Here is a 24,859-nt window from a genome sequence, read left to right as displayed (position 1 = left end):
ATTGGAAAATGACACCAGATAGAATTGTGCAACTGATTGTGTGCCACTGTATTCCTGTTATGTAATTATATAGTATTGTATACTATTTTATACACTTCTGTAACACAACCACTCCAATTGATGCTGATGTTTGAGTCATAAGTAAGGAATTCTTGTTCCACTGTGGTGTCAGTTATATAACTCAGTTATTTACCAGGGCTGTGAACATCTCCCCAGCATAAATACAGATCTGCAGCAGGGTTTCTTTCCTAAAGGGAGAAAGAGGACAGGGAAATCTGGAATCTGGTTTATGAAGAAGCATTTTTAATTCACAATAAAAGCCACAGTAGCAGGCAGACTGCCAAGGTCAGAAAGGATTAATTGCAGCATTCTTCTGTTTTCCACAAACTGGGTCCAGGTCCTACCAGCTGGGTTTCAGAGATGGTCACAAAGTGTTTTATAACACATTGACTTCCATTGGTTTGTGTATTCAAAACGGGTTAAGAAAAGTTCAGTGACACCTCTTCAGCTTTACCGCCTCTTTCTCCACCCGTTCCTGGTCCATATCCAACAAATTGGATGACCGTGCACTTCATTTCTCAAACCGGAGTCCGACACAAAGCCAGCTGGAACTTCAAGAGCAAGGTAAATGATGTTTGTGGAAGTTGCTTCCTTTTCCTCATTTTCTACAAACTGGAACTCCCCAGTTAGCGGAGGAAAGGGCTACTGGAGAAAGGATGTGATCCAGAGTCCTGTCCTAGGATGTATCTACACTGAAACATTATTGCAGTTTGACATCAACTTAAATGGTATAGCTCAATGAAATGAAATCACAGGAGTTGTAGTTTTGCAAGGTCTTCGGCTTTCTCTGCCAAAGTGTGCTGGTGCCTCTCCAAACTACAAATCCAGGATTCCATTGCATTGAGCCACACCAGTTAAAGTGGTGTCAAACTGCATTTATTCTACAGTGTATATGCAGTCGTATATTCCTTTCTCGGGGAGTGGTATTGCAAAACTTTAAATATATATTTGGGTACTTCTCTCAAACTCTGGAGAAGCTAGAACTTAGGAAAGTCACTTACAGAGGCCATACTGCATGGATGATTATAGGAGGTTTTTATTTTTATTTTTATTTATTCATCGTGTCAGAAGCGAATTGAGGATACAGTTATAATGTATTTAAAAATACAAAGTTAAAAACTTTGCATTATACTAAATATCCTTAGACCAGTAGCTGACCACTTACAGCGTCTCTGATGTTGCTATAAGAAGATTCTTCATTGTGTATGTGGTAGGGCTTGCATTGTAGTAGGTGGTCTGTAGTTTGCTCTTCTCCGCACTCACGTGTCGTGGACTCCACTTTGTGGCCCCATTTCTTAAGGTTGGATCTGCATCTCGTGGTGCCAGAGCGCAGTCCGTTCAGCACCCAGTCTTCTGTGTGCCCAGGTGGGAGTTTCTCATCCAGTATCAGCCATGGATTGAGGTTCCGATTCTGGGAGTTGTAGTTCAAAAAAGTAGACTTTTCTACTTCAAGGAAGGAATGATCCACAAAATGTACCCTAGTTTATGTTATCCCATATTCAGGGCTGCAAACCTATGTTCATTTTTTCATCAAATACAGAAAACGTTTTCTAATATTTTCTATACCTGTTAGTTTGTCTCCACTTTAAGCTCAGTGTCTGTTTGCATATAGCTGAATTGTTTATTTGTGTATGTGTAAGAAGACAGACACACTGAATAATTTGGGAGTGTTACAGTTACAAGTACTGTTTTGTGGCACAGCTACTTGTACTTTGGGATAATGAGAGCAGAAAAAGATTTACATTTCAAATTCAACAAATAAAAGCAATGTAAAGGTAAGACATTGCAAATAACCATTTCTAGTTATTTCCAGAAGTTACTTTTCAGGATAAGGCATTTGAGCAAGAAGTTTTAAAGTGTTATCCATCCTCAGTTTTATCCATCCTCAGAATGACTTTTCCTCCCCCCAAAAAATGCAAACCAAAGGAATAGGAAAGGAAAGGAATGTTTTCATTACAACAACAAGAGAAATGGGTTACTGTTATGAGAAACAAAATCCATTACTTTAAAAAATTAACTTCCCAAGCTTGTTTACAGGCTACTTCTTAAACCACTTCTCTGTCAAGATGAAGCCAGAAGGACAAATGGAGCGTCCATCACTGATCTCTGTCAAGGGGGTTCCCATGATAAAGTACTTTGCTGACATCATGGAGGAGGTTGACAAGTTTCAAGCACATCCAGGTGACTTGCTGATCTCAACATACCCCAAATGTGGTAAGTGATACCCTGGGTTGCATTTGCAAAAATATAGGAAAGGCGTCTTAGCTTATGTTCTTTATTCCTCCTCAGCAGCTCAAGTTTCTGGGAGAATGTAAAACACAGTATACGACCCCTGTATTTGCAAGGGACATAAATAGACACAGTGTTCACATGAATATCGTGGATAAGAGCAAACACTATTGAAATACAGGACGGCTGGCCAAGAATAACAGAGAGTTGCAGCGGAACTAGAAAACATGTTGTTAGATATGGATAAATTAAACAGTGGATACCAATCCCAGGGGTAGTGCTGTGCTTGGAAGGAAAATGATACCGTAGAATTCTGGATTGTGACATACTTGGTCAAGAACCTTTTTGGTGCAATTTGTGGGCATAAATATGTTGGCGTTGAAGGCAGTGGCAGCAGGAAAAAAAGATCATGGGCATTGCAGCTGGTATGGAATCAGGCTGTTTAGATAAACAGACTTTGAGTAGCCTTCATATGTATTTTTGTTGATACACTCTTAACTTCTACACATTCTAAAGCGCTCCAAGTACTAGCTGATGCACTGCAATAGTCTTTCCCCCCTGCTCTCATGCTGTTCTCCATGGGGAAATTGGAGAATGTGTCTCTACTGCCAGATTCACACCAGTTATATAATCTGTTGATACTTGAGGACACCAGTGTTTTTCAGCAGAAAATGTCCTTAGTTTGCAGATACAAACAGATACATAATCAGATGTATCACTTATCATTCAAGCTCTCCATAAGCCATAAGCTGTTGCAATGTAATTCAGAAAACTATATATGGTGCCAGGGGTGGGTGGGGGTGAATACTACCATTTACAACCATGGGGATTCTGGCCTTGGATAGTACTAACAATGCTTTCACATGAAGTATTGTATTCTTGTTTCACTGTTAAGTATTTACAGCATGATAAAGGAAAGCCATTTAAAAAAAAATAAACAAATAAGTCCAGTGGCACAGTTAAGACTTCAAAATGTATTAAGCCACAGATGTGTACAATCAGAAGAGATTATTATTTTGATCAGAGGAGCTACAGTGGCAGAATGGGTTAAACCCTTGTGCTGGCTGAACTGCTGACCTGAAGTCTGGGTTGCTGACCTGAAGGTTTCTGGTTTGAACCTGCGAGACTGAGTGGGCTCCCATCTGTCAGCTCTAGCTTCCGGGATATAAGAGAAGCCTCCCAGCAACACATCTGGGCATCCCCTGGACAACATCTCTGTAGATGGCCAGTTCTCTCACACCAGAAACAACTTATAGTATGTTCTCAAGTCATTTCTGACATGATAAAAAAAATGATCAGAATCTTTTTTGTGGGCATTAACACATCCAGATACACACTGGTGTTCAGTTCACTGTGGCATTTAGTATTTATAACACTCATAAATTCATTTTTATAGTCAAGCAGTGGAGTAGGAACATAATATTGGCGATGGTGATGATGGTAATTTGTTACCCACCTCTCCTAATGGCTTGAGGCGGGATACAATGCAGGAAAAAATAATGATGGAAAATTTTATAAATGACAAAGACACTAGCTTAGAGAGGGTGCAGCAGTTTGCTTTTGCCTGAGTTTATTGGAAAAGGCAAAATTCTCCCCTGCCCCCAACACATACACCTTCTGCTCAGTTAATTTAATGTAAACTACTTTTGCACTTTGATCTCAGTTTGCACCAAAGGAAGTAATCTGAAAGGAGAATGTTGGAAGTGGGAAGAAACTTGTGATACATCTGGTGAAGCAGCTGAAAAAGTGGAACAATGTAAAATTTATTGGGATTGTCCCTGCCAAACTGAGACGGTTGGAATGTATGAACTTTATCCAAGATATGTGTAAAATTACTAGGAATTGCTGGATTTCCAGGAAGAATTTTATCATCTCTTCTTTTCAGATTTCCTTCTTTCCTTTCTGAACTGAGTTACACACACAATGGGGGAAAGGGTAGGTGGATTCCCCCAGCCAAGCATGTAGCCGGAGGGGTGGGGGGGCTTGAGGGGCTTCACACCCCCCCCCCCCGAAATTCTTAGGGTGGTCTGCGATAAGGCTTTATTTATTTATTTATTTATTTATTTATTTATTACATGCATTTATACCCCGCCCTTCTCCCCGAGGGGACTCAGAGCGGCTTACATTCTGCCATGAGGGCCAGCAACAAATATACTATAAAAACAAAACAATTAAAACATGATAAAAACATGATAAAAACATGATAAAAAGTATACAAAAATTAAAACGCTGCAAAGCAGCGATATTGCACCATCCTCAGTCATTCACTACTGCTACAATTACAGATTTGCGACCCGATTACAACAGCTTTACATTTATTATTTAAACTGTTACTTTTATTCATATCATGATCTGATCACCATGCTCAATATATCCCATATGCAAGGGGATATTGGGATAACAATACAAAAGGTTTGCTAGAGTAGATCCTCTCTCACTGAATCAAAATCCCAGCCCCCCCCCCCCCCCCCAATCAAAATCCTGGCTACAGGCCTGCCCCCAGCTATAACAAAATATTGTGTGAACTAGCCTTGATGTAATGGGGGAGATTTGTGGCTGGATCCATCACCACAGTAGAGAGCCAGAGTATTTAAATGGAATAGATTAAACAGAGATAAAAAAAATCAGCATGCAATGAGTGAAAGGTTGGTAGACAGCTTTTTCTGTCTGTTAGTTTTGTTCTTATTATATAGGTCTGTGTCCTCGTTCATTTTATGTTTGTTAAGTAGTTCCCCTGTTTTTTAAAGAATACCAAATTGTAATTTGTGTAAGTATGCTTTTGTTTGTATTTCTTTTTTGATCTTTCAATACACTTTTTTTTGAAAGGAACTACCTGGATCAGTGAGGTCATAGACCTGATCTACAAAGAAGGCAATGTGGAGGCCTGCAGAGAGAAGCCCATCTATATGCGAGTCCCTTTCTTGGAGTTTTCTGTTCCTGATGTATTGTCAGGTAACCCCATATGTTGTCCAATCTGGGCAACAAGACATGTCTGGTGTGGGGGAATGTCATCTGTGTGAGATGGAAGAACTGCCAGGAGACACTTTCTCAAATGTGACTCCATTAGCTGATGTTGATGGGAGTTGTAGTCCAAAGCATCTGTAGGACAAATGGTTTGGGAAGACTGATTTGGGGTGGGACGGTGTACACTTAAAGCCAGGCAACTGATGGGTGAAATCCTTTCATTGGCTCCTTTCCCCTCTCATCTAGGCATTGAACAGCTTAAAAAAGCACCCCGCCCATGTCTAATTAAAACCCATCTTCCTGTCCAATTGCTTCCCAAATCATTCTGGGAAAAGAACTGCAAGGTAAGAGGCTATAGTGTCATATATTGCACATATATTGCATGTATATGTTATAGGCTTGATCGATCCACGAAAAATTTGATTCTAAACTCGTTGCAAAACTAGAGGGGGGCAGCGTTTCGTTTTTGAAGGTATTTCCGAATTTTGCCCCCAAAAAATTTCGAAATTAACGAAAATTCGTTATTTTCTAAATTAATTCGTTAATGGCGGACGCGCATGCGCAATTCCCAAAAACAGCACAGAGGGAGAGGACTTTACAAGACTCTCCCACCCTCATTTTTTGAGTGATCTTCTTCAAACTTGGTACAGTGGTAGAACACATTTAACACTGATAGCTCACCAAAATTTGGAACGTTTCCCTTATCCTCTGATTTTTGGCGAATTTTCATAGCTTTTATAATAAACCATTTTTTAATAATTGCAGAAATCTGTTCCTGGTTTGAAAGTCTTATTTCCTGTTAAATTGGGTTGTCTTTACTGTGAAAGTCATTGTTCTACTTCAGAAACTTTGTTTTTGTGGCTGAAACTTTGTTAAATTGGTGTGTGTGTGATATATACTGTGTATATATATATATATATATAGTCCCTGCATATGTGTGTGTGTGTTTGTGTGTGTGTGTGTGTATAGGTAAAGGTAAAGGTATCCCTTGACGTTAAGTTCAGTCATGTCTGACTCTGGGGGTTGGTGCTCATCTCCATTTCTAAGCCCAAGAGCCAGTGTTGTCCATAGACACCTCCAAGGTCATGTGGCCGGCATGACTACATGGAGTGCCATTACCTTCCCGCCAGAGCGGTACCTATTGATCTACTCACATTGGCATGTTTTCAAGCTGCTAGGTTGGCAGAAGCTGGAGCTAACAGCGGGCACTCACTCTGCTCCCGGGATTTGAACCTGGGACCTTTCGGTCTGCAAGTTCAGCAGCTCAGTGCTTTAACACACTTCGCCATCGGGGCTCATGTATATATAATATACATACACATACACACAATGTGGAGAATATGTGGAAAGGTAGATAGATAGATAAGTTGGGAGCCACAGCGAAGGCACCTTCCTGGGAGCAAGGTCTAATAATAATAATAATAATAATAATAAATCCCTTACAATATCCAAGATGGGTACCATTATTGGCAGAGAAAGCCAAGCTGTAGGAGTTGAAATCCAATCATTTATCCTCCCTATAGAATCAATTTTATATGCATTTTTAGCTACAGAAAAGCTAAAATCAGGACAGTAAAAGAACAACACCCAGAAAATGGGAATTCCAGACAGGAAACAATCAGGGCCAGCTAATACCTCCCAACAAAGGATTCCCCCAGGTAGGAAGCAGCCAGGCTTTGAAGCTGCAAGGCTATTCAATGCTAATCAAGGTGACCAATTGCAACATTCACACTTGCCTCCCACAGACAAGAGTTCTTTCTCCCACCCTGGACCTTCCACAGATATATAAACCCCACTTGCCTAGCTTCGCACAGACGTCAAAACCTCACCATCGGGCCCCTCTCTGTCTCTCTCGGTCTCGGCTCCATCCGCCGCCTTCCCGCCTCAGAGAGTCACCAGGCCTGAGCTGAGGCGAGGCGGCGGCCATTTCCCCCCTCCGTCTTCCTCCTCCTCCTCGGCCTCCTTCCCCCTCGCCCCCTCCCATTGGCTGAGCCCGTGACACCCCTTTTGCTGAGGGGCAAAAGGAAAGGGCCTGAATGGTTTGGGTGATTTGCAAAAGCTTTTTTTTCCTAACGAAGAAAACGACGACATAACGAAAAACGGCCTCTCGCGATTCGAAACCGCGATATCCAGACGTGTGGACAACCAATGCTTCAAAATTGCTTCAAAACAAACGAAAATAACGAATTAATAACGGTTAACGGGGAAAACGAATTATTTGAGCAAGCCTAATATGTTATATATATCTCCATAGAATATATAGGTAGTTGATTTAGTCACGATAGGTGAAGCCTAAACAAGAGAGAAGGACAAAGTTAGGGAATCATTTCAGTTTTGCACATTTTTATTAGTTAATAAAATATCAATTTAAAAAAAAGGTTTTATGGAATATATTTGGAGTTCTTAAGAAAGCAGACTTAAAGGTGTAGCAGCAGAGTAAAAGCTGAAAAACCAGTGAAGTCTAAGTTGTCAAAGAGAAGATTTTCAATGTTATTACCATCCTCTTTGTCGTAATTGGTTTAATTTTTATGCTATTCCCCATACAACAGATGATCTACGTGGCCAGAAATGCCAAAGATGTGGCTGTCTCCTATTACTTCTTCCATCAAATGGCAGTAGTTCATCCTGATCCTGGAACATGGGAGGAATTTCTGGAGAAATTTATGGCTGGAGATAGTAAGGATTGTGTAATGGGAAATAAAAAGCAATAGGGCGATGATGATGATGGTAGTGGTGGTGAAGATTATGACGATGATAGACCAGGTTCTCCCACCTTGCTATTTATTTAGCATGTCGGAAGCAAATTGAGGATACAGCTATAATGTATAGAAAACCCACAAACAAAGTTTTCTTTGGCCAGAAGCTGGTCACTTGGAGTGCCTCTGGTGTCGCTGCAAGAAGGTCCTCCATTGTGCATGTGGCAGAGCTCAGACTGCATTGTAGTCAGTGGTCTGTGGTTTGCTCTTCTCCATATTTGCATGTCGTGGACTCCATTTTGTAGTCCCATCTCTTAAGATTAGTTCTGCATCTCATGATGCCGGAGCACAGTCCAAGTTGCCCAGCCTTCTGTGTGCCCAGGAGGGAGTTTCTCATCCAGAATCAGCCACTTTGCTGATCTGAAGTTGTGTTGTAACCACAAGACTCCACCATGACAGAAGGATTTGTTAAGTTAGAACTGGTAGATTTTGTCCTCTGACACACTTTAGGGGAATGAAATTGATACAGATGCCAGAGAAAGGACTGTTTTAGGCTTACATCTCAATACCAGTGATGAAATGGGTTCTTAGCTTTGTTTTCCAGGGGCATTATCTTACTTTTTCCTAAACTTTAAGATTTGCAGAGCAGAGAAACATTTGCAGTCCTTTCTTGTCTCTCCAATTTTCTTCTTTGAGATTGAGTGGGTCCCTCCCTAATTCCAGATCATGCTCCAGTCTGCTATTTCCCAATGTAATTCTGTGAACCTACATAACACATGTCTGCTAAACAGGGAATTGGGTTGTATGAATGTATAGATGACCATTTGCAGTACAGTTACAAGTTAAAATATGAGTTTGTCTTCTTCATGTCTTTGTGCATACATGTGAACCGGTAAATAGGATGGCATTGTTAGGAGAATAAAGAGCTAATGTGCCCAACATTTGCTGTTCTAGATGCATTGGAACAAACCAGCGAATCCCTGATCTTTGATTGTACTGGTTGGGTCTTCCATGATCGGAAGTTCAAAATATATGGAGGCCAAACACTGGAAATGACTGGAATACACAACAATACTATTCCACCAATTCAATAAACGGTACTAATCATTCAGAGATCTACTGGGACAGTGGTTCTCAACCTATGGGTACCCAGGTGTTTTGGCATAACAACTCCCAGAAATCCCAGCCAGTTTACCAGCTGTTAGGATTCCTGAGAGTTGAAGGCCAAAACATCTGGGGACTCACAGGTTGAGAACCACTGTACTATTTATTTATTTATTTATTTACAGCATTTATATTCCGCCCTTCTCACCCCGAAGGGGACTCAGGGCGGATCACATTACACATATTAGGCAAACATTCAATGCCTTTTAACACAGGACAAAGACAAACAACAACATAGCTCCGAGCGGGCCTCGAACTTATGACCTCCTGGTCAGTGATCCATTGCAGTTAATTGCACTGGCTTTGCTCTCCCGTCTGCGCCACAGCCCCGGGCCCATTTACCTTCTCCCTACCTACAAACATGTGAAGCCATACCAGTAGCCCATTTACGCTAGTCCTGCAATCTCGCTAACAGCAGATCTCCCAGGTTTCAGGTAGGATTCGGTCTTTGCTTTACCTGGACATCCTTGACATGGTCTAGTGGTCTTCCATCTAGATATTAATAAGCCCCAATTTTGCTTAGCTTCCAACATGAGATGAAGTCACATTTTCAGGGTGACATCATGTATATTTCTGGAAGTGGCTTTACATTTCCATGCTCTCTGATAAAATTTTCACACCACCCCTCATTGCCCTGTATCCTGAATATTGACGTTTACTGACAGGACCTGGTGGGAAGCCAAGTCCAGTGACACTTGGAAGATCACTGGTCCTCTACCACATATGAAGACCCTTAGGCCAGTAAACACATGGCGTACCACTGGCTTCAATTTTCTTCCCACTGTTTCTCTCTGGAGGTTCTGTGTTCTAGAAATGTTCTCAGTAAAGCCGCTTTGAGTCTCCTTGTTAATAACAAAAGGGGGGAAGATGATGATGATATACATCTGTTTCTCTCCTCAGTTTCTTTTGGATCCTGGTATGACCATGTCAAAGGTTGGTGGGACAAGAGAAAAGAACAAAGGATGCTGTACCTCTTCTATGAAGACCTGAAAGAGGCATGGTTTTCCTCTCTTTGGAAAAGTCCATCATCTGCCCTCCCCTGGTCTAATCCTCTTCAGTGCCTGTTTGGGCTCTTTCACAGTTTTTACAGTTATAGCACTATGATTCCACCTATGGAATCTCAGATTTCTAGTTTGAGGAGGCACTAGAGCATTCAGGCTTCAGCCCCTGGTTGTTGCTTCTCTTCCAGGATCCGCGACGGGAGATCCGTAAAGTATTGGAGTTCCTGGAGAGGCCCATCGATGAACAACTGGTGGAAAAGATTGCACATCTTACGTCCTTCAAAGAGATGAGCCAGAATCCCATGGCCAATTATACAAGCATCCCCAAGAAGGTGATGGACCACTCCATCTCCCCTTTTATGAGGAAAGGTGAGTGGCTAGACTAAGCTTCAAAGGGTTACTTGAGAAACCAACTCCTAAAATCCCTTGGCCATTTCCCAAGCTTTTCCTTCAGGCAGCATTTGACAACCTTGACATTTGGGAGTTGTATTTCCTGGAATTTACAGTTCACCTACAATCAAAGAGCCTCTTGAACCCCACCAACGATCAAATTGGGCCAAACTTCCCATGACCAACAGAAATACTGGTCTTTGACAACCCCTCTGAACCCCCCTCGCAACTCTCCCAGGAGTCCCAGCCCCCAGGTTGAGAAACGCTGATCTACACTGCAGAATTATTGCGATTGGACACCACTTTAACTGCCATTGTTCAATGCTATGGAATCATGGAAATTGTAGTTTTACGAAGTCTTTAGCCTTCTCTGCAAAAGTGCTTGTGTGTCACCAAATTACAACTAATTCTACAATGTCAATGTACCTCAAGTCAGGAAAGGATAAGAACTCTCTTCCTCTTTCATTCAGCATATTTAACAGGTTTTAGTTATATGTATAGCCCTCTCCTCTGTCTTATGTGCCACTACTCATCACAGTGCTATAACCACTGTCTTTTTCCCTTTGCATCAGGAATCACTGGTGACTGGAAGAACTATTTCACAATGGCTCAAAATGAACGCTTTGATGCTGATTATAAGAGGCAAATGGAAGGATCAACACTGTATTTCCGGACAGAGATTTGATTGCTCTCACTTGCACTTTCTTCTTTAGGGCCCCCTTTCAGATTTTTTGTGTAGTGAAAAGATGCCATAGGTGCTATTAGATGCTGCTGTGCATACTCATGAATAAGCCAACCTCATGTATATGTTGAAAGAAAAATTATGAATTTTGTCATGATCCATGGATACACAGAAAATGGACCAGAAACCATGTTCCCATACAGGCATCCAAAAAGCCAGAAATGATGCCATAGCAAAGAAAATAGAAGGAGTTTGTGTTTTGTTTAGGTTCTTCCAGGCCAGACTAATCTTGCATCTTTTACCACTATTCAGAAAAGGGAATGGTTCCTTTTTAAAATAAGAGTTAAGGTACAGACTTGCATTGACCCATGGATCCACTGACCCAGTTTTTTGGGGGTCTAGACTTATACATGAATATATGCAATGCATAATGGGCATTCTATGGGACACACAGGACCCTTTTAAAAGATCATAGCCTATGAGTCACATAATTCCCACTTTTGCTGGAGAAGGTACAAAAATTAAGATGAAATCAAGATATTTTACTATCTCCTTCAGGATGAATTTGGGAAAATTTACAAAAGTCAAAGAGCCATCCTCTCACAAAGCTTTCAAACCACCCAGGTCTGAGCTCAATTTTTGTTCACTTCCTAGACTGCTCACATCTTGTTACCTGTTTGCTTCCTCACTTTGGCAACAGATAGATGAAGGAAAGAATTCACAGTATGTGAATGTTGCGATACTGAATGATGATATGTTAGCTCTTTATTCCATTTTTTTGGAGTACAGCACTTTTTTCTTGGAGATGCTATTTGAAATGAAATATGACCAATAAAAATATAATTTTAACTTTTTTATACTTTTTTACTTATAGAAGAAAAATGTATGCTTTAGAAATAGATAAATATTTAGATTTCTGGTTGTCTTTCTCATTCAAATAACTAATGTCTTTAGTTTGTCATGTTCTGGTGGATAGTCTGTGCAGTCACCAATTGCTGGCACTTGCTCAACATATATAGTAAGATCCTTGTATCCTCATGGAATATGTAAATTCTTGGATGAAACGTGGTTACCTGAAATTGTGGATATAACCAAACACCATTAAATTACTTGACTTCCAAGCCGGACTCACTGTAAAGTTGCTTGCTTTAACAGACAGAAGTGTGGGCTGTTATCTCTCACAGGTTATACATACTATTTCTTTCACTTTGCTGTTGGGATCAAGCCAGTTTCAATTTATGGTGATCCTAAGATTTGGAGCCCGCGGTGGCACACCAGATTAAACCGCTGAGCTGCTAAACTTGCTGACCGAAAGGTCAGCAGTTTGAATCCAGGGAGCAGGGTGAGCTCCTGCTGTTAGCCCCAACTTCTGCCAACCTAGCAGTCTGAAAACACGTAAATGTGAGTAGATCAATAGGTACTGCTCTGGCGGGAATATAACGGCGCTACATGCAGTATTGCCGGCCACATGACTTAGGAGGTGTCTAAAGACAACGCTGGCTCTTCAGCTTAAAAATGGAGATGAGCATCGACGGCCAGAGTTGGACATGACTAGACTTAATGTCAGGGGAAAACCTTTACCTTTACCTTTAAGACTGAGAGAGCTCCAATCCACTCTCTGAACAATAACCCACCCAGGTTTGCAAAAACACGGGTCTATTGCTTCCTTGGCTGAATCTATCCATCTGGAATGTGGTCTTCCTCTTTTCCTACTACCTCTCATTTTACTAAGCATTATTGTCTTTTTTGTGAGTCTTGTCTTCTCATGATATGGCCAAAGTACAACCATCACAGATTAGTCCTTTTGGCTTCAGTGGAGAGTTCAGGGTTGATTTGCTCTTGGACCCATGCATTTGTCTTTTTGAGAATTTATGGTATCCATAGAAATCTCACAGATTTGTACTCTACTTCCTTTGGCATTTGTTTAAAACTGCAAGTTCTTTCTCTTCCAAATATGAGAAAAAATCCAGATTTGTTGAAGTTCTTCAAAAAATGAACTGAAACAAAACTCAGGAGGTATACCTTTCCCACATCATGAGACAACCATATATTACCAGTGCCATATATGTATTAATGATACAGGGGAAAACATGGCAACTCTTAACATAACATGGGTCTCACATTGAGAGAAAGGCAGAATATAAATGCAATAAATAAATACATATTTTTGCATTGTCAAAGGCCTGCTGTGAATTTTCCAAGCAGTATGGCCATGTTCCAGAAGCATGATGTTTCGCCCACATCTATGGCATGCATCCTCAGAGGTTGTGAGGTCTGTTGGAAACTAGGCAAGTGGGGTTTGTATATCTGTGGCAGGTCCAGGATGGGAGAAAGAACTATTGTCTTCTTGAGGCAAGTGTGAATGTTGCAATTGATCACCTTGATAAGCATTGAAAAGCCTTGCAGCTTCAAAGCCTGGCTGCTTCCTGCCTGGGGGAATCCTTTATAGGGAGGTGTTAGCTGGCCTTGATTGTTTCCTGTCTGGAATTCCCATTTACTGTCCTGATTTTGGAGGGTTTTTTTAATACCGGTAACCAGATTTTGTTCATTTTCATTGTTTCTTCCTTTCTGTTGAAATTGTGCAAGTGCTTCTTGTGGATTTCAGTGGCCTTTTTATGTAGTCCAACATGGTGGTTGTTAGAGCAGTCCAGCATTTCTGTGTTCTCAAATAATATGCTGTGTCCAAGTTGGTTAATCAAGTGCTCTGCTATGGCTAACTTCTCTGGTTGAATTAGTCTGCAGTGCCTTTCATGTTCCTTGATTCGTGTTTGGGCAATGCTGCATTTGGCGGTCCCTATGTAGACGTGTCCACTTATTTTTAGTAATTAAGCATTCAAAGGTCTTGACCTAGTTGAAGCTTTGGTTCTTTAACATCTCAGTTTCTTTCCATGCTCATTATGAGGATGTATGCAAATTCTGGACATTTCTTACCAGGCTGAATTGAACCCTAGATATCATTCATGCCTAGTGAAAAGGTTGGAGAATAGGCAGCTGGATACATGTTATGGTGAAAATGGCTTTGGGATGAGGGTTAGTCACTTTCTCAGTCAATATTATATAGTAGATAGGCACACAACAATCACTTTAATGGCTATGCGTGCAAAATACAGAAATCCTGTGTCACACCTATGTATTCATGACTGAGTTTAGAGCACAAGTTCAAATCAGAAGACCTTTGTGAACCTGCCTTTATTAAAGCTATATTTATATTTAACTTTCCAATGAAGCAACAAAAATGCAGAGGAAAATGATCAGATTTTATTATTTGAGAACTGGAAACCAGGGCCCCTTCCAAACAGCTGAATAAAATCCCACATTATCTTCTTTTAACTGGAATATATGGCAGTGCGTACTCAGATAACCCAGTTCAAAGCAGATATTGAGGGATTTTCTGCCTTGATATTCTGAGTTATATGGCTGTGTGGAAGGGCCCTGTTTTAAACATGCAATGGATTGCACTTTAGTACTAGATGCTTGCTAGTTTGAAGAACTGTTGTTGCATCTAGAACACTGTTTACTTTTCCAGTGTTTACTTTTCCAGTACCAACAGAGTATCCCTTACCTGGAATTCCAAAATCCAAAATACTACAAAATTGTCCACAGTGAAACCTTTGCTTTCTGATGGTTCAGTTCTTACAAACTTTACAAAATTATTTAAAATATTGGATCAAATTCTAGATCGGAATTTCTTTTTGTGCAAAATTAAAATAAAGTTTCTTTTCAAGTGCGAATAATGCAATATGGGCCTTCTAACTGTGGGAAAGAGCCTGGAATGGATTACTGAACCAATGTAGTGGCCTGGCTTCTATTTTTCTATTTTGCAACCTGAATTTCCAGCCCACCTTTGGCTTTGGTCCACCTCTGGGCAAAACCACTCATAAACAGATTAAATTTGTTCTTAATTATTTTCTTTGCCTCTTACACAACTCCTGGCTCATACTGCTATTGTTTGCACTTGTTGCATAAGAGGTTTTGTTTTGTTTTTTGGGTTCTTTCCAGCCTTAACAGGAAAATACCAATGAAAAACAAGCCCTTTTCTGCACCCCAGACTTGAAAACACATAAGCACACTTGAAAAAGGGATCGGAAAATATGCCGAGGGCTTTTTCTCCCACATCTGCAGTTTGTTCTATGCAAGTAAGAATAAGACGCAAGGGACAAAAAGAGCAATGAGCAAAGAAGCAGTATCTTTGAAATGAAATGCAAATGAGGTCCAAATTCACTGCAAAATGCCTTTGTATGAAATAATCACTGCAATGGAAGTGCAGAAGCCCCCAAAATTGGATGATGGCCTATGAAAGTTCTTGATGCTTGTAAAAGTATGGGTTTTTTTTACACTCGTGTCTCTTCTTTATATTCAAATTGTGTATCAACATGAGTTTGTATAATTTTGTGGTAGCAACTGGAAGTTACATTTGCCCCTCCATAGGGTTGCGCTAAAGGACCTAGAGTAGTGGTTCTCAACCTGTGGGTCCCCAGATGTTTTGGCCTTCAACTCCCAGAAATCCTAACAGCTGGTAAACAGGCTGGGATTTATGGGAGTTGTAGGTCAAAACACTTGGGGACCCACAGGTTGAGAACCAGTGACCTAGAGATTCCTAGACAAGGTATGACTTTATGAGGTTATGAATAGGCAGAGGAATATTAACATCCACCATCATCTGGTAGAACATCATAGAGGATCAATAAATGGGGAGGGGGGGGGGACCTATAAACTAAAATACCCTTAAGCAAATGTTTAGTCCAAGAAAATGCCTAGTTAATAATCTAAGACAGGCAGGTTAAATACTTGATTATAAGGCACTCTGCCGCTCTCCTGTTACCAAGTTCTGGTGTAAATCTTGGCAGTGCTTTTATCAACGTGGCAGAACACTTAACACGGTTAATCAGCAAACTCTGTAAAAAGTTTAATGCACTTTAAACAAATTTAAAAGTACCAGTTAAAGTTCAGTGACACAAAGGAGAGCCGTAGAACGTGAGTTACACAATAAGGACAAAACGCAAAAGGTAGCCAAATTGTCAGGGAAAAAGCCATCAATCCATATTAGCGTCACAGTTGTTTTGTTTAACCCAAGGGCCACAAAATGATGTGCAAGCCTTTTCGTTCACAAACCTCGTTATCTAATCAAACAAACGAAACACCTAAAGACTGAATCTTGCATATTGTTACATTATTAAATGGGACATTACAGATATTTAAACCAGGCTCAATCTGCTACTGAATCTTATATGATGAGTAGTTCTGGCAAACTTGAGAATTTTCATGACATTTTGCAACTTCTGAGACAGTTTAATAAAACTAAAAGGGAGATTATTTGAAAGGAACGGAGCAATGGAAGAATCACAGAATCATAGAGTTGGAAGAGACTTCATGGGCCATCCAGTACAACCCCCTGCCCAAAAGCAGGAAAATTGCATTCAAAGCCCCCCCAACAGATGGCCATCCAACATCTGCTGAAAAGCCTACAAAGGAGCCTCCACCACACTCTGGGGCAGACAGTTCCACCGCTGAACAGCTCTGTTAGGAAGTTCTTCCTAATGTTCCAGTGGAATCTCCTTTCCTGTAGTTTGAAGCTGTTGTTCCGTGTCCTAGTCTGCAGGGCAACAGGAAACAAACTTGCTCCCTCCTCCCTATGACTTCCCTTCATATATTTATACATGGCCCTCATCATGTCTCCTCTCAGCCTTCTCTTCTGCAGGCTAAACATGGATCAGTATCAACTGTAGCACCCAGATCAGAGTGGGTCCAAGCAATTTTATCTGTAAACTGTTGGCAAAGCTGTCTGCTGCAGGCTATCAAGTGATCTGGAGTTTGCTCTCTTGGGCTTGTGTACAAAAGACTCCCGACCACTTGCAGAATCTCAATGAATTGACATTTCACACCTCCTTTCAACAGAAAACTAAGGGTCACCAAAAGTCCTACAACTACATTGGCTTACTATGTTCTTTTGGTAAAATGAATCCACTGGAAATGAGTATTAGAAAATACAGTGCTTTATTAAATATGATCATGCCAAAAGGGCAGCATTTCACAACATAAATCAAACAAGTGCACGAGTCAAGGATATAGGAATCTCTAGATTCTGCAGTGCAACTTTGTGGTCAAGTTCGTCCAGAAGGTAAACACACAATGTGCTGGAGGACCTAGAGATTCCTAACACTTGTGGCATTTGTAGTTCTTTTGGTGGGAGCTGGCCACAGAACTATGTCGGAAGACGAGACAGAAGTTCTTTTTAGTAAAAAAATAATAATTAAAAAAATTAAAATAGTAGGTTTCCCAGTTTCATGAGGGTAATTTGCCCTTACTCTCTGCAAAATGGAAATTGTACTATATATATACACCAAAATGTTCCCAACAATTTGAGGTTTTTTCAACTATAAATATCGACTGCAATGGCTAAACTGTCAACAACTAAAAGGAGCTACTGACTCCTTGTAATGGAAACACTTATCTAATAAATTGCAACAGTTTGTCCTGATGGAAGAGGTAATAGTTGGAATCACACTGAGTTTTTTTTTACTAACTTCATAAGTCTGTGCTGTAGTGTTTCAGCTTTCTTAAATTTGTGACAGCAAACGTCCAGTTGGCAAATAGTTCCTTGACATCTCAAACCAGCATCAACCACTAGAGAGCAGTGTCACTTCTTTTTGGTTTCTTTGCAGGCCACCACATAGCGCTGAGCCACATTCAGGGGTGGGGAGTAGCCATCTGCATAGCTGGTGTCCTCAAACAGCACTGAATAATCATCCTGGGGCTACAAGGAGACAGACAAGGGAGAGGGATAAACACTAACTCCCAAAAGTGAAAGACCCTAGGTTCACTATCACACATTTCCACAACCCAGGCTGTTTTGCTTTAACATCAATTGCCTATAGAGCAGGCATGGGCAAACCTCGGCCCTCCAAGTGTTTTGGACTTCAATTCCCACAATTCTTAACAACTGATAAACTGGCTAGGAATTCTGGGAGCTGAAGTCCAAAACACCTGGAGGGCTGACGTATGCCCATGCCTGCTATAGAGTAATGTGACCCAAACTGTGGGATGGGCCAGCCCAGTGGTTTTCAATGTTTGTCCCTCCATAGGTTGTAGATTTAACTCCTTACTATCAAGCAAAATGGCTGTGGCTACTGGAAACTGAAGTCAAAAGCTCCCACACATCTTAACAACACAGTCATTAGATATAAACACCTTTGTAAGAGGAAACTTTGTGAAAGTAAGGGAGAGATCACAGCACATAGGGCAAGCAAACTCTTCTCTCTCTTAGTTGTGACTCCTCACAACAATGATCCTCCTCCCATACAGCAACTACGCTCCTTAAAAGGCTCCATCTGGTCCCAATGGAACCTTCCAAAGTGCTTAAGGAGCAGGGGACCATGAGAGAAAAGCTTCCTCACCTGAGGCCTAGATAGACATTTATTTAGATCTAGCAAAATAGCTTTTATTTTGAATGGGAATTCATGAACAAATGGGCGAGGAAGGGACAGAACAGAGAACTATCTCATGGCTTCTTCCTTACCCGCTGTGGTGGAGTGTGGATAAGTGCTCGGTAGAAGCAGGTAGTCTGTGGGTATAAAGCCAGGACCAGCTGGTCCTTCTGGAAGAGGGCCTCGGGATCCGTTTCAGGGTTGGCTTTCCACTGGGGCAGGGGGATTATGCGACGTCGACTCAGGGTATGGCGTCTATGGGGAAAAGGTACAAATGAAGGCAAGGAAACCAGACTTCTCACAACAGCTCTCCCCGAGTCATAACCACCACTTACTCTTTCCCTTCTTCATCAATGTCATCCACTTCATACCTGGGAAAGACAAAACAGTGGGTGAGAATTCACACAATTTTATTTACACCACTGTATTGGAGAAGCACAGGTGAACCAAAGAGGCTCCACTAAGAGGTGTTCAGAAGGCTACCAACATGATAAAGGGCCTGAAAGCCATGCCCTATGAAGAACGTGCTTAGGAAGCTGGGTGTGTTTAGGCTGGAAAAGAGGTGGTTAAGGAGGGATATAATAGCCGTTTAAATATTTAAAAAGATGTCATATTGAAGATGGAGCAAGTTTCTCTTGCAAGAGTCTCCTGTGGGAGAGATAATGTGGGTATAAATACAACAACAACAACAACAACAACAACAACACAATGCTTGTTTCTCCTGCTCCAGAGACTAGGGTAGAGAGCAATGAATTCAAACTACAGAAGCAACAGGAAAATTTCCTGAGGGTAAGAACTGTTTGAAAGTGGATGCTTTTAATAAGTATTCAGAACCACATCCCTTCTAAACTCGTAAGTGAAAAATTGCATTTTATGCTTGTGTTTGTTCATGGACCAATTTAGGCTCGATGAGCACAGTGTCCTGTAATCCAGTTCTATTGCTCAGGATGCACTAAACACACTCACTTGTTGGTGGCATGGTTGTAGCTCACTGCCTCAGCCAAGATCCACTGCTCATCCCCATCAACTGCCTTGACACGAGCTGCCACCTTGTCCCCTGGCTTGGCCACGTAATCACTAGAGGCAGGGATGGCCCCACAGAGTGGGGGAGGCCTGCAGAGGTGACAGAGAATCAAGACATGAAAGCATACCCACTGAGGTACAGCCATTCAAGATGAGTTCTCAGCACACCGTGCAACCCCTGAATGCTCACTTCTCCCCAGGCTTCCCAATCCATAAAGGAAGCGTCATGGCCGACTGCTGGAGGAGCGTCATCAACACGCCACGGCGCATGGTTTTGCGAGGTGGCTCTGAGTCATTGTAGAGGCCAGCGATCTTGGCAGCTGTGAGAAGAGAAGGAGACAGATCAGGATAACTTAGTTAGCATAAAACAAATTAGAGATTGACTATTTCAGTCTAACAAATGCAAAGCCCCAGCCTTGTTCTTCAAAGTCAATTTTATGGTATAAGATGACAAAACGTATTTTTCAATACCCGGAAGAAACAGATTCTTGGGTGAATCTCCCCTATTTCAGATTAACTGCACAACCCTGTTAATCAGAAATCAATCATACTGTCTTTGTATTTCTGTGGCATGGATGAGCTATGTAATTCCTTCATCACAAGGAATTTGGGAACTTATCTTTAACATAAGATACCTATACCTGCAACCATTAATGGGAAATTTCAAATTACAGGAGGAGGAAGGACTACCTGTAACTTACAGCCTTCAGGGCCAGCTTTAGGCTCAAGCAAAACCTTGGTCCACATCTCAGACCAGAACTACTGAAGCCTCTGAATTCTCCTGGCTAATATAGCCAATGGTTCAATCAGAAGGCTGAGTAACTCACCCCTTTCAATTGGCTCTGAGAATAAAGGCAAAGCCAGCAAACTGGAGGAAAGGGCTGCAGCTGCAATCATTCAGGGAAAAGTATTGGATGGTTCTGGTGCCATCTATGCCATGGCTTTTAGGCAGTTCACCCCATATATTTGATGCTGCCTCCTCAAGACTGTGCTGCACTCACCAATACGACGTTCTTCTAGAAGAGACTTAATCTCAGCAATTTTGTCCAAGTCCTTACGTAGGATGCTGAAAAGGAGACAAAGGAAGAGTGAGCAGAGACTTTCAAAAGAGGGAATGAAGTATTCTTTGCATAATGTCCCATTTCACTCACTTGCATTCAGCTTCTGCATCAGCTTTGGCTGTTGTGTAGAGACCCCGTAACTTGGTCCGATAATATGGAGATACTGACAGAAAGAAAGACAAGAAAATGAGGCAGTATACAGGAAACTGATTCCTGAGCCTTCCATACAACTCTCATATTCTGATAGTATTGAGTAAGTTGCTTCTGATCCTGGCCACTGAAAAACCAGTTCACTAAATGAATGAGTGAATGAATGAATGAATGAATGTCATCATCGTACTCTGTTGAAGTGAATTCCACAGTTTTTTCATCCACTGCAAGTTTGCAACTTGGTCAAATACTACAAAGAGACCAAAAGGAAAAACAGACAGAAGCGTCACATAAATATTTCATCTCTCAGCTTCAATGGATGATGCCTACTTCTGGCTTTTTTTTTTTTTTTACATAACGAAGGCATCTTCTTGCATGCTTTCTCCTAATCACTCACACACACACACACACATTCTCATGTTTTCCAGATGAAATATCTCCAAATGTTGTAACCTTTTATCATAGAACAGTTGGGTTGTTCTTTTTGCTACCTTTCATGATGTACAATACCTAGCTACACATTGCTCCAAATATTATATAAATTTACGCTGAGACATAAATATGTACAGACCCAACTCACTTTTATTTTCTGTCTGCATCCTCTCATGTGTTTTCTGGATGTTCACCAGGTTGTGTTCGCTCCTTGATCGTTCCTCCTGTCAACAAAAGTGACTCTGGGTAACTTTACTGGAAAAATACCTTCTCTCTCACTGCACATGCTGCGTTTTTCTAAGATGTCATACCCAGACCACTTCTCCAGTCCTTCCCACTCAACTCCACCAACCTTCTGACATAGTAAGACTGCAAATTAAAAAGATTCTCTTCATCCGAAGAAAACAGCTGGGGAAGTCTGTCATTCTGCCATCACAGACAACCACAAAGGGAGGAGACTCCCTTCTCTCTCCACACTCACATCACTTTTAATACAAAAGGAAAGTTTTGATACCTGTGTTTGTTTGATAAGCTGATGTAACTCCCCCAGGAGTTCAGCAATGCGGGAATCGGCTGATACCAGAGCCATGTCACTGAAATATATGGGGAAAGGAAAACAAATTCAAAAAGTTAAATTTGTGTAATCACGTTGATTATATTATTTTATTCTGTGGAAGTACAACACCATGAAATGCAATAAAGCTTGCACTGTGGAGGTAGGGGAGGAGGGGATCTTTTTCACCAAAACATCTAACATTCTTTTTCAAAAGGGGTTGTCTTCGAAGACCTCTGTCTTCTGGCAAGCCTATCCTGTCAAGTTTAAATGATGAATTTTAAATGTACATTATATTTGCATTTTAATACATGCACTTGAAAAGTATTTAATCCTTGCACCATATTTTAGTATATGTGTTTTGTGATGGTATGTTAATGTATATATTTTATGGTAATGTGTTGTGTTGTGCGCCTCCTCGAGGCATAAGACGACGCAGGTAACAAATATATCATCATCATCATCTGAATGACACATGCTGAACTAATGCAGTGTAGCCTTGTGATCAATACAGATATGAGACTCAGAGTCTTCCAAACTAACTGAACCCCTGGCAAGCTTGAGTTACTCATATTTAGCCTGTGGACTGCAAGTTCCTTATGCCTGCTATGGAAAACATTGAGCAAGGATGATGGAGCAATGTGCTGACTTAGGATCTGGCATTGTTCTGATATTCTTAGAAGTTTTTTCCAAACCTGGTGTCATCCAGATGTTTTGGACTACAAATAACATCATGCCCTTGCAGCATAGTGAATGAGCATTCAGGCAGGGATGATGGGGGTTGAAGTCCAGGAATCTAGAAGTTGCCTGTTCTTGGATGACCAGCACTAAGAAAGAGCCATCAAGTCATCAAGATAAACAAGAATTTTTGCTAATGTGGATCAGTCCCAAAACCAAACTGAGCTAAGTTTGGATCGGGACTAAATTAGATGAGAAGAGTCTGAAGTGATGCACACACTGCTTCCAAAAAATGTGGAAGGCAAACCATAGCAAGAGGAAAGCCACACAATATATCTCCACAATGTGGCAGCATACACCATTGTAGGGAAGTTCAGGTTTGTTCACATCACCATTCTAGCTTCTAACTTAAGGCACGAATCTCACCAGCAAAACCCAAACACAATGGCTGGGAAAGCAAAACCCAAACATTTATGGCAGGCATCCTCAGAAGTTGTGGGTCTGTTGGAGACTAGGCAAGTGCGGTTTATACGGTCTATCTGTGGAAGCTCCAGGGTGGGAGAAAGAACTCGTCTACTTGAGGCAAGTATGAATTGTGCAACTGGACAACTTCTGTAGCACTGAATGGCCTTGCAGCTCCAACTGAAATCGACCGCACAATGTCGGGCTACTTCCTGCCTAAGGGAATCCTTTGTTGGGAGGTGTTAGCTGGCCCTAACAGATAGAAAACAACCAGGGCCAGCTAACGCCTTCCAACAAAGGATTCCCGCTGGCAGGAAGCAGCCAGTCTTTGATGCTGCAAGGCTATTCAGTGCTAGTCAAGGTGGCCAATTGCAATATTGACATGGCCTGGAACATGGCCATACAGCCCGAAAAAATCACAGCAACCTAAAGTCTGCAATGTATTTAGGCTTATTAATATTGCTACCTGCTACCCTAAAAATAAATCTTTGTTAAAGAAATATACTTCAAAAGATTGGAGAAGAGGCTTTGCTCAACATGGCAGCACATATCTTTCCTCAAATTCTTTAATAGCCTTTGGAATCTCGCAATGTCTTATTACAAAATAAAACAATAGGAAGAAACTGGATACAGCTGAACAAGTGGATGCGCATGCGCAGAACCAAAAGCCACGTTTTCTTTGCTCCCAAGCGGAAGAGCCAGCGCGCATGCGCAAAGCTAAGTCTTCCTTCTCCCAAAGCCCCCTTCTTTATAGCAGCTCCCTCTCCCGCTCCCTACCGTTTGGGACTTAGATCGGTAGCAGCAGGACGGCGTAAGAATGCGGGTGCGGGAAAACACACACACGGAAATAAAATATTGTTTAAAAATGCGGGTACGACTGAAAATGGCGCTAAATCCGTAGGAAGGAGTACGACGCATGCGCAGTTAGAAGCCAGGCTTTAGGTGGCGCGCGCAACTGGAAAGATTTTTCTAGCTGAAGGATAGAGGAAGCCTAGTGCGCACGCGCAGTACTCTCGACAATGCTCGATTCCAATGGAGAATGAACCTCCAATGCCTTAATTGCCTTCCAGAGGCGCATGCGCATTGGTCACTATATGACAGCCATAAATTGATAGGCAACTTAAAGGTACAGCATTATTACTGAAAATCCACATTTTTAAATGGATGGAGATCTTGAAAGGACTGATAGGTGATGCAATACAATGCAATTTTACGCATGTTTATTATAAAACAGCTGCACTTTTGAATTTCAACTCCCAGAAGCCCCAGCCAGTTTGGCCAAAGGTCAGGAATCCTGGGAAATGAAGTCCAAAAAAAAGATTACGGAGGCCCAAGCTTCAAGTTAAGCCTCATCAGCACCTTCCAACAAAGGATTCCCCCAGGCAGGAAGCAGCCAGGCTTTGAAGCTGCAAGGCCATTCGATGCTAATCAAAGTGGCCAGTTGCAACATTCACACTTTCCTCAAACAGACAAGAGTTCTTTCTCCCACCCTGGGCTTTCCACAGATATATAAACCCCACTTGCCTAGTTTCCAACAGACCTCACAACCTCTGTGTATGCCTGCCACAGATGTGGGAGAAACGTCAGGAGAGACTCCTTCTGGCACATGGCCATACAGCCCGGAAAACTCACAGCAACCCACTCATCTACATTGCTTGAAACTGCATTACACTTGAATAGCTGTGGCAGAGAAAGCCCAAGACACTGTAAAACTACAAATCTCATGATTCTATAGCATTGAGCCATGGCTTTTCAAGTGGTGCCAGACTAAATTAATTCTCCAGTGTAGATGTGTGGATGCTAGGCTAGATAGCTCCATTAAATCAATGGTTCTTCAAGCCTCTGCTTTTTCCCCAACTCTGGCTGAAACTCAGTTGTTATTCGTGGCTA

General features: G+C 41.5%; 2 protein-coding genes across 3 annotated transcripts; one reads left to right on the top strand and one right to left on the bottom strand.

Annotated features, from left to right (window-relative positions):
• Positions 1 to 249: 249 nt before the first annotated feature.
• On the top strand, positions 250 to 12,035 carry LOC100567735 (sulfotransferase 1 family member D1). 2 transcript variants are annotated; one of them, XM_003225255.4, is made up of 8 exons: positions 250 to 624; positions 2,098 to 2,274; positions 5,116 to 5,241; positions 5,500 to 5,597; positions 7,803 to 7,929; positions 10,014 to 10,108; positions 10,303 to 10,483; positions 11,077 to 12,035. In XM_003225255.4, exons 2-8 carry the CDS (start codon positions 2,127 to 2,129, stop codon positions 11,187 to 11,189), a joined length of 888 nt encoding a protein of 295 aa, XP_003225303.2. In that variant the 5' UTR covers positions 250 to 624; positions 2,098 to 2,126; the 3' UTR covers positions 11,190 to 12,035. The 2 variants fall into 2 exon arrangements, with proteins under 2 accessions (XP_003225303.2, XP_062813252.1); XM_062957182.1 differs by lacking the exon at positions 250 to 624 and adding an exon at positions 968 to 1,092.
• A 5,126-nt stretch (positions 12,036 to 17,161) lies between these two features.
• On the bottom strand, positions 17,162 to 23,918 carry sgf29 (SAGA complex associated factor 29). Its single transcript, XM_003225221.4, has 10 exons — positions 23,747 to 23,918; positions 21,791 to 21,869; positions 21,425 to 21,500; positions 20,785 to 20,857; positions 20,635 to 20,699; positions 19,824 to 19,953; positions 19,577 to 19,723; positions 18,946 to 18,981; positions 18,703 to 18,865; positions 17,162 to 17,940 (listed from the first exon to the last, which is right to left on the bottom strand). Exons 2-10 carry the CDS (start codon positions 21,863 to 21,865, stop codon positions 17,824 to 17,826), a joined length of 882 nt encoding a protein of 293 aa, XP_003225269.1. The 5' UTR covers positions 21,866 to 21,869; positions 23,747 to 23,918; the 3' UTR covers positions 17,162 to 17,823.
• Positions 23,919 to 24,859: the final 941 nt, after the last annotated feature.

Source organism: Anolis carolinensis, chromosome 6 (genome assembly GCF_035594765.1).
Source record: "Anolis carolinensis isolate JA03-04 chromosome 6, rAnoCar3.1.pri, whole genome shotgun sequence".
Taxonomy (NCBI): domain Eukaryota; kingdom Metazoa; phylum Chordata; class Lepidosauria; order Squamata; family Dactyloidae; genus Anolis; species Anolis carolinensis.
The sequence above is the reverse complement of the archived record's forward strand: the minus strand, read 5'-3'. Positions and strand labels throughout refer to the sequence as shown.